The following is a 10,309-nucleotide window of genomic DNA, read 5'->3' as shown; positions in this document are numbered from 1 at the left end:
CAAAGCATATATGTCTCTTTTCATTGCAAACTCCTTACCCATCCTAACCCATTAGTTCTTAATCTCTCATTCTTAGCAATCCCTGATAATCCTCCGAGGCGTCTGAAAAGAAGATGGCCACGGGACCTTCTAATTTAAATTAATGCTTGAAGTACCACCAATGGGTGGTTCCTTCCCAAGATTTTCAAGTGCAAATGAAACATTACACATATCTACTTATTGTATTTATTATTTTATACAGAATACATTAAATTTATAAATAAAAAGAAAATATAAAAATACGGTATTTTCATTATAGTTTTTTAACTGAAACTAGCTATTTCAATAAATAAACACATACATACATAGGTATACCATATAATACCTCCTGGTTTCAAAATCTTATATAGTTAAAATTTATAGTATTGTACAAATAAAAGTAATTAAAAATAAAATGTAGACTTTCTAACAGTAATTATAAATAAATGAATAAATCTGTTAAAGATATTAGGGAGTTTGTCAGGGGTAATATAGGTAATTTTCATAATTGTTATAAAACTAAAGGTTTCTATTATTCGTGACGTCAAAACAAAAAAAAATAAATAAATAAACACGTACGAAAAGCAAATTTTTTGATAATTTTATTTTTCTTTTCTTTTCTTATAATTAAAAGAGGAAGATACATGACAAGAAATGTTTGCGATGTTAAAGTTCAAAATTGTGCTTAGTTGACGTGGAATGACCCATACTGAAATTATTTCGAAGAACGCAGATGAAGAACCAATGCACTACAGTTCAACCGGAGACGTGTAGTTATAAAATGCACTATTTGCTTTCAAAGTATATGTCGTGTCCATCTCTTGAGCGAACTTAACAGAAATTCAAGTTAATCCTAATCAGAATAAAGCAGTAATAATCAAGGTGGGGGAGTTAAAGAAAAAGTGAAGCCAAAAAGAAGGGAGTTTTACCACGCCCTCGTTGACGCTGAGGTTAATAGGAATGTCCGCAATTGTAATCCAAACTGAAACAAAAGGCAGCCTGTGATAGAGTCGTAAGGTATTTTTGGCTTCACTTTTGAGTTATAATACACAACAACAGAACATATGGTTGATTGAAGTAATACCTAAGTACTAATAATGTTTATCTAAATTGTATCAAATTATAAATAAACTTAAAGGTTTAACAATTGAACATTGTATGAGAAATGATAATACTGTGCGGCATTTACAGGATCCCTACACATTGTTTACGTTACTTGGAACCCATTGGTAGCTAATTCCTCGTCATTGGCCAATGGACGTTTAGCTTTTTACGAGAGGGCGGATTGGCCCTGGAGTGGATTAGAGCGATCATTTAGGCTGATTTGGCCGACCTCGAAAGTGGGGCTACAAATGTTGCTAGATCCGATTAGCCGAGAATCGAACCCGCCAAGAGGATAAATGCTCGGGACGTGAACTGGGTCCCGCGGCCACATCATCTATCCCACCAATAGGGGTCCTAACCCCCCCCCCATTACTTCATCTTCGCTGGGTCCGCTCCTAGTATAAATAGGTCCATTACCTATTCATGAGCCGTATTGTTAGGATTATTTATTTCCAAATACCGATCCTTAATAAATGATTTTATTATATCAAACAATTAAATTATTTAATCTAATGATTTAAATAATAATTAAAAATTGTTGATAACTCTAAGCACGTTCTAAACTCCTATTGACTAAAATTAGTTGCCATTGGTACATTCCTTGATTTTTTGTTAAAAAATTATTTTTATTCAGTAATGCTATTGTTTGTACAAGTTCTAATTTTACCCATAACAATTTTTCCAGTGTGGGGTTTTCTAAATTACTCAGCGTTTCTTGAAACCTAAAATATCAAATTTTCAGAGAAGCTGTTAATTTGTTTTCTCTTAAAGTTCTTTTTGCTTTGTCGTGCATGATTTTGCTAAAATCGACTAGACACTGACCCTTGCCCTTGATGTAATTTTGGACCTTTGTACTAAAGTTTTACTAACATTTTCGACATAAAATCGAAGGTTCTCCTGAATTAATTTCGGTTTCTGGAGTTAATAACATTAGCCTCTTCAGATAATGCGGAAACATCACTCTGAGAACTCTTTCTAGTCCTTTTGGGATCAGGCCTTAAAAGCTTCGAAGACCTTTATTCCTCTGTTTCTTTCGCTCCCATAATATGACCATTTGGCATAGCATCATCATACACTTGGTCACACAATCCCTGAAGTGATCTAAGAAAAACTATACACTGGTTAAGTTTATTGATTCGAATCAAACTAAAACCTCCCAAAATTTGAAGGCAGTAAGTAGTCAATTGAAATAATATTCAATTTATATCGAAATATAAAGTGCTTACCAAAGTATCTTTTTCACTCTCTAACCATAAACGTTCACCAAATTCAACTCTTAGGGACCTAAACACCATACTGTCCAAATAAACCGTATCTATGCAAATACTCTATTTACACTATGTATGTCCAATTAGAAAAAAATTATAAACAAAATAACTATCCTAACACGAATCAAATATTATTTAGAATATAGCCTTAATAAACAGTAAAGAGAAAAAAACGCCAAGCTAAATTGGTAACCTTGAACTCAATTTAATGGTCTTCAATTATTCAATAAAATATTTTAAACTACGGCCAAAATTGAGAAATAATCGAAAAACCGACAAATATAACTTTATTTCTTCACTTTTTGCAGAAAGAAACAAAAACATTGAATCTTTCAGCAAAAATCCGTACTTTCCAGACGAATTCCTTGAATTGGTAAATCAAAGGCTTTTTAATACTATTTTTGTATTTAATTTCTAAATTATGGCCATTCTTGTATAAGATTTTTAGTATTTTTTTTTCGATTACACTCATGTGAGGTTTTCTGGGCAGTCTTAGGCAATATCTACATCGCAAGAAAAAATAGCAAATATCTCTCACTTTCAAATGAAGTGATAAAAGTTGTTCTAACTATTAAAAAAAAAATATCCCAATAAACATATTTCAAATAACTTTAAAAAAATACAGTAAGTATAGATATTAAAAGAGAGAAATTATACATTTGTTTGATTTTCAACGACTTCGTATACTATAGGTCCTCTACAACTATAGGACTTAATTTAAAATAAATACAATAAAATCATTACATTTTAAATAAAGTGAAAATTAAAATTAAATTATCTTATCATTATGATTCGTTACTATGTCTATAACCAAACATTTCACTCCCTATTTTATTGTCATTTGTCATACATAAATGCATTAAACCGTTTTCTTACGTTTTAATAAAATTCTAATAATTTTTTTATAAATTAAAATTCATTTTTTAAAAATTGGTACCTGTTCGGAGCATGTAAGGCGGACAAAATAACTTCTCTCCCCTTTTAAATGAAATGCTAAAATTGTTTTTACTTTAAATATGCAAAAAAAATAAAAATTGACTAATTTTGAATAATTCATAATTATCGTGTACTTATATGATGCTTTAATAGAGTCTTAATTTTCAGGCTAATTTTACCATTTCCACTGCAGGAAACCTTAATAATATTTAGGAATTAATAAACCTTAATAAAATTTTTAGAAACCTCCTATTACTTTTATTTTATATAATTTATTAAAAAATTATTACATTTATTTTTGTTGCAGCTTGGGAGCTCTAACCAGTGGCAGGTATATCTAAGGAGACTGGATCTCTCCTCCAGCGGGAGATACAAATGCGAAGTGTCCGCCGAAGCTCCCTCCTTCCAGACAGTATCAGGTCATGGGGACATGCTCACTGTCGGTAAGTTGGAACCGTTGAATTACAAAGTGGTGTAAGTCAAGCCTGGAGTTTTGAGGTATTCAAAACTTAAGGCGAAGTTCTATACAGTTTTTAGTAAGAAATAAATGCAGGTAAAACAATCAGGCTTGAACATATATTAACTATTAAGAGCTATTGCACTTGATTATTACTGAAATGATGTATATATTTATTTATTTACTTTTGTTTTGTTTTTTTATAAAAATAAATTTTAATCAGAAAAATATGACTTACACCACATTTGCTAACAAGGGTTCAATTAGTCTGAGAAAATTACATCTTATATAGGATGTCATGCGAAAATGTTTTGAATATCGTAGTAATAAATCGTAGAATGAACTACTGTTTGTAGCCCCATTCCAGTCCTTCTTAATCCCATCTAACATTAATTGTTAATTAGTGAAGTAATAATACTGGCGTGTTGTGAAAATTGAATATTATAATCCTAACATTTAATTAAATTCATTAAAAGTTGAAAAACTGTGAAATGTTATCATCAGGTTATTTGCAAATTTTAACCATTTGGGAATTAAGTAAAAAAAAATGTATCTACTTTGAAATTTGCTGGGGCTTCTTCTAAAGCCTTAGATAACTGAAAACGGCAATGAAGTTTTAAATTGTGCGTTGAAGAAGTGAAAAAAAATTTACAGGAGAGTCTTCAATAACATATGCGACGGTATGTTTTAACTCTAAAAAGTTAAACAAATATTTATCTTTTTTTAAATAAAATTATGAACTTTCAGAATAGAAGGAAGCACTCTGTCAAAGAAAACAACAGTATTCTATTCCCTTCTTCATTCGTTGCTCTAATACCCTTCCAAACTTCAAATCCCGTATCTTCAATCACCTACTGTCCATCCGATTCCCGAAGAATAACAATTAATAGCTTTAATTATATATATATATTACATATTCTGCTAACTATTGTAGTTTTTTTCTTCTCTAATTTAGTATTTTTACGATGTTCTATAAGTTTATTTTTCCAAATTTTACATTATACTATAAGCCACTTCTAATATTATTATAAAGGAGAATAAATAAAGAATATTATTATTACTATAAGTGTTGTAGCTTATAAAATTAATTTCAACACCCGGTCATAATCAGAACTCTAATACAATATTAATTGAAATAATCGAGTTTGAAAAGTGAACCAATATTTCTTTGTTCAATATACGTAAAATTTTACGATTATCGTTCATCACACGATATGAAGAGTTTTACGAATTCCATGATTCCTGTCGAACTACAGAACCACACCTAAGGCATACCTTACTAAAGGTCTCCTTTAAATGCACACATTTAGCATAACCTATTATACGATTTAAGTGTTGTTATCATGGGAATTCGTTGTATATATTTTTAATTTAATGTAATGTGTTTGGCTTAATTTGTTACAGCATTGCCAGAGGAAGGGCCTAGAATTTACGGCGGTAAGCCACGTTACCACATCGGCGACAACGTATCTATTAGGTGTGTCTCAGGCCTGTCCAAACCAGCGGCACAGCTCATGTGGTTTGTTAATGGTGAACCTGTAAGTACACCACTTACATCTATACGTAACTCATTTGTATACGTTTACGTATATTGTACATCTTTTATAGAATATATATACATTATAGTTTTGTACATATTTGTTGGAACATATTTCTGGGCATACAACAACCAAATAGATAAAGATTACTTAGGTTCTACTTTGCCTAAATTTTTATTTGAAAAACAGATAAATATTGACTTAATTGCTTCATTTACAGCGGGGTATGAGTGATAAATTATTTTGTTGAATTTTCAAATCTCTTAAGAATAGTATCTATACGATTTTGCCACCCCAAAAAATCAAATCAAAATTATTTAAAAAAAATTGTTCTTTAACTTTCTGATTTCTTATATAGGATCTATTTAAATTTAGATTATGCATTAATAATTTAAACAAAAATTCTAAAAGCTTTTTATAATAATATTTATGAAATAGTTTAATTATATCTTGAAAATTTAATATTTAAAATATTATGAATATTACCACAAGCTATATATTAAAAATCAATGCAAGCAAATCAGAGGTTATAAGTTTCACGAAGCTCTACCATATATAAATCATCAAATTTGCATAATTTCAGCCCACACACCCCGGTCTAAATCCACAGAATACCTTAGTTTAACTCTGTACAGATCCCATACATATTCACATAAAACATCATTAGGGATATAAATTAAGCCAATAAAATCATTTAGGAAATGTTTTCATGCTTTAAAAATTAAAATCTAAATTAAGCTCACAAAACAAAATTATCCTTTACAATGTTGGTTTATAAATTTTTATTATCTTGTTCGAGACAGGTAGTACATTAGTAATAAAAAAGAATATCCAAACTGTCTCAACCTTGTTTATTAAAACATAATAACAAGTCATGGCCATCATAATTTTAATTCTATTTTGTTCTGTTTTATAAAAAAATATTACTATATCAAATCAATGGTCAAAATAGCATTAAACATTAATCACATTAATCGGTGATTAATGTTAAACATTATAATTAAAACATATATATAGGTGAAACCAATTATTGAGTGAGAATATTTATCGGCTAATAATGCCATCAAAATGAGAAATCCGGCCTGGAGCGTTGACTTTGTTCATTGAGTGGCGGTCCCACAAAATGAAAAACTTGACCCCCTACAATGGTTAGGACTCCAATGGGAGTCTTGGTCGAAAAAAAAAAAGTCAGACACGAAACATTTAAACTAGCACTATGCAGAGATCTTATATAAAAAATCTATGTTGAATATAGTTGAATTTTAGATAATTATATTGTAACTAAATTTTCTAGTATTTTTATTAACAAAATAAAAAAAAATTATAGAATCAAACAAAATGATAATACATGGTTAGGACTCCAATGGGAGTCTTGGTCGAAATAAAAAAGTCAGACAATAAAAATTTAAACTAGCACTATGCAGAGATCTTATATAAAAAATCTATGTTGAATATAGTTGAATTTTAGATAATTATATTGTAACTAAATTTTATAGTATTTTTATTAACAAAATAAAAAAAATTATAGAGTCAAACAAAATGATAATACATGGTTAGGACTCCAATGGGAGTCTTGGTCGAAATAAAAAAGTCAGACAAGAAAAATTTAAACTAGCAATATGCAGAGATCTTATATAAAAAATCTATGTTGAATATAGTTGAATTTTAGATAATTATATTGTAACTAAATTTTATAGTATTTTTATTAACCGAATAAAAAAAATTATAGTCAAACAAAATGATAATACATGGTTAGGACTCCAATGGGAATCTTGGTCGAAAAAAAAAAAAGTCAGACACGAAAAATTTAAACTAGCACTATGCAGAGATCTTATATAAAAAATCTATGTTAAATATAGTTGAATTTTAGATAATTATATTGTAACTAAATTTTATAGCATTTTTATTAACAAAATAAAAAAAATTGTAGAGTCAAACAAAATGATAATATATCCTGGTTGTTGACGTAGGTTATGGAATATTGTTGTGATTAGTTAATGATAATAAAATACAAAAATTGTAAAAAATAGAAATTATTAATAAATGATATAATTTATAAGTAAAGAAATATGTTTTCCTTTTTGTTTGTGTTTTAAAGGTTAATTTTAACTGTGACAAATTGACTGAGAAAAATTTTAAAAAATCAATGAGAGGCAGTGATAATAAGATTATTCTTTGCAAATTATAATTAATAGTGTTTTGATACTGTTATTAATAAACGAATAATTATTATCGAAAGAGTTATAGTTGATTAGAGTGATGCCCTTGTTATAAATTACATGCCATAATAAAAATCAGGATAGAATAATATGAAATCTCATTTCTATAAAATAAAATTTGACGTTAATATTTCAAAGCTACCATATTCCACCGCATTCCTTCTCGCTGATTTTTGTTACCTGCTCAATATTGATTTTTACTAATTAATCTTTAAAAATTGGAATTTATATAAAATGTTATAATAATAGCGCATGATATTGTAAAATCAGTGCATATTTTTAGACTATAAATATTATTTTTTTAAAAATTTAATTATCACCAAATTGGCCTGCTGTAACATTTATTTTTTTTACAGTTAATAAAAGGGGGTGTATAGTCTCGTGCTAAATACACTCCTAAATATTTACAATGCTATAAATATGAACTAATATAACTATTAATAATAAAAAGAGTAATAATCCAGAGAAAATAACAAACGAAAAAAAATTTACAGAATAAAAAAAAATTAACTTATACTGAAAATTAATTAGAGAAATACAGAGAAAGAAGAAAAAAGTAAGATAATAATAATAACAATAAAAATAAATAAAGAGTTTATAACAGGATGTCATGGATCAGTCAAAGCTTCAGTCTTCGTGGTGAGGTTGGGATTGCCTACGTTGTGAATCACTACACCTTTAATAGTACGAGAGCCGGGGAGGAAAAAAAGCAGTTATTTCACCCCAAATTTTGATTACTGTAATAAAAACTATGTATTATTAGTAATCTAAATTGATGAATCTGCCAAGTATAGGTAGGGGGAATAAAAAATGGCGGCTGTTTGAAAATATTAAATAAACAACACTCGAAAACCTAAGAGAACCTCATTTAAAGTAAAGTAAATTTTCTGAAATATGAGCCCTAAAAGAGGTATTTCCGTTCAATAATTTCCCAGATATAGCTTTTTCAAAAAAGCAACATTTCATTAAAAAATATACAGAAAAATAAGTAGTTAGTGAATTTATTTTAAGAATTCTATATCTCAGGAACCATAAGACGTATAAATGTCTGACAACACCCAAATTAACGCTAGTTAATTATGGTATAATATAGTTAATAAGGTTTATCTTCATAGGAGAAGTATTTTTTATGATATGTGACAAAATTAATTCACAAAATGCTTATTTCTAGTAGTTCGGATGAAATTTTTGATTTTTTAAAATTATATCTCAGGAACCACAAGACATATGTATGTCTGACAGCACTCAAAATAGAGGTAGTTTAACTTCATAAAGTAGTTTATGTCACATATCATCGGGTTATAGTTTTTGTCCGAACTGCTATAAATCAATTTATTTGAGGATGTAATAAAAACTACTACTCCTATGAAGATACATGTCACAAACTATGATATAGTAAATTAAATTAGCTTTGATTTGAGAGCTAATAGACATTTGTACGTGGAATGGTTTTTGAGACATAGATTCATCAAAATAAATTCACTAACTTCAGATTTTTCAGTTCATATTTTTATGAAATGTTTCTTTTTTAAAAGCTATATCTCGAGAACTATTGAACGTAAATAGCTCTATTAGGACTCACATTTTATCCAATTTACTCTACTTTAAATGATGTTCTCTAAGGTTTTCTAGTTTTGTTGGTATTTTTAAAGATATAGAGCTCCGAATAAAAAAAATTTTTTTTTTAATTTTTGAAACAGGCACCATTTTTTATTCCCTCTACCTATACTTGTCAGACTCATTTATTTAGACTAGTAATTATACATAGCTTTCATTTAAATAATCGAAAATTGGGGTGAAACTACTTTCTTATTTTCTCTTCTAGTGCTCTTGTACTATATCTATTAGTAGATTGGAGATTATAGACTATTTTAATAGAGCTAATATCTATCTTATAGTAAAGATCAGTTAATTGCTCGTTGAATTACTCAGATTAATCAAAATCATTAGAGCCTTTATGGAGAAAATCGAAATAATGTAACAATCGATTCTATAATGTCACGCTTCCAGTCGGATGATATTAGCAGAAAAGGTGCTTTCACATCCTAAGCATTTATTAAAAATGTAATTTCAGTTTTATATGACTAATAATTTTTGAGGTAGAACGTTCAAAAAATGAAATAATACTGATTAACAAAAGGATCAAACAATGTTTAATTTATGTATATAAATAATTGATCGTATAATTTCAAATAATGAAGAATAAGGTCAGTTTTGCGGTCATAAGGGAAACAGAAATAGTTTACAAATATTTATTTTCAGACGTTTCTTTTGTTCACGAACATTTTGACATTGTAAGATAATAAGATACAAAAAGCTAAATTAAGAAAAAAAATAAAAATAAATAAAATAGTATTAATATAAACCAAAAAATGATAATATAAAAAATTTAACTATAATTCTAAAAATGTACAAGAGGCGCAAAAAGAGAAAAGTAGATTTGAGAAAACAAAATTTAGCACACTAAAAGACGGAAAATAAAGATTCAAATTAAATAAAGGTCTAAAAAAAGAAAAACAAAGTAAAATTGATAATATTAATAATAAATAAGTAAAGAATAAATCAGGAACACACACCTGTTCAGGTTGACAGCTTTAGCGACTTTGATAGAATATCGGAAGCGTACATGAGTGGTGAAGAAAGAGATATAAAAGTATAAACAATAAATATAAGAATTTTATAATTTAGGAACAACTTAATATCCGTTCTTACCCCATCAGAACTCAGTACACCCCTTAAATTACAAATATTAGAAAAATGGCAGGCCAA

At 28.3% G+C, this 10,309-nt stretch overlaps 1 protein-coding gene across 1 annotated transcript in view; it reads left to right on the top strand.

Annotated features, from left to right (window-relative positions):
* Positions 1–10,309, top strand: part of LOC106678173 (uncharacterized) — a 109,640-nt gene that overhangs the window by 82,486 nt on the left and 16,845 nt on the right. Inside the window, exons 3-4 of the mRNA XM_014416544.3 lie at positions 3,634–3,769; positions 5,188–5,321. Of these exons, the coding sequence (XP_014272030.1) occupies positions 3,634–3,769; positions 5,188–5,321 (270 nt within the window). The remainder of the gene's footprint in view (positions 1–3,633; positions 3,770–5,187; positions 5,322–10,309) is intronic.

This window comes from Halyomorpha halys, unplaced genomic scaffold (genome assembly GCF_000696795.3).
Source record: "Halyomorpha halys isolate HHAL.00 unplaced genomic scaffold, Hhal_1.1 Scaffold127.1, whole genome shotgun sequence".
NCBI classification, from domain to species: Eukaryota; Metazoa; Arthropoda; class Insecta; order Hemiptera; family Pentatomidae; genus Halyomorpha; species Halyomorpha halys.
This window is presented reverse-complemented; position numbering and strand designations above follow the sequence as displayed.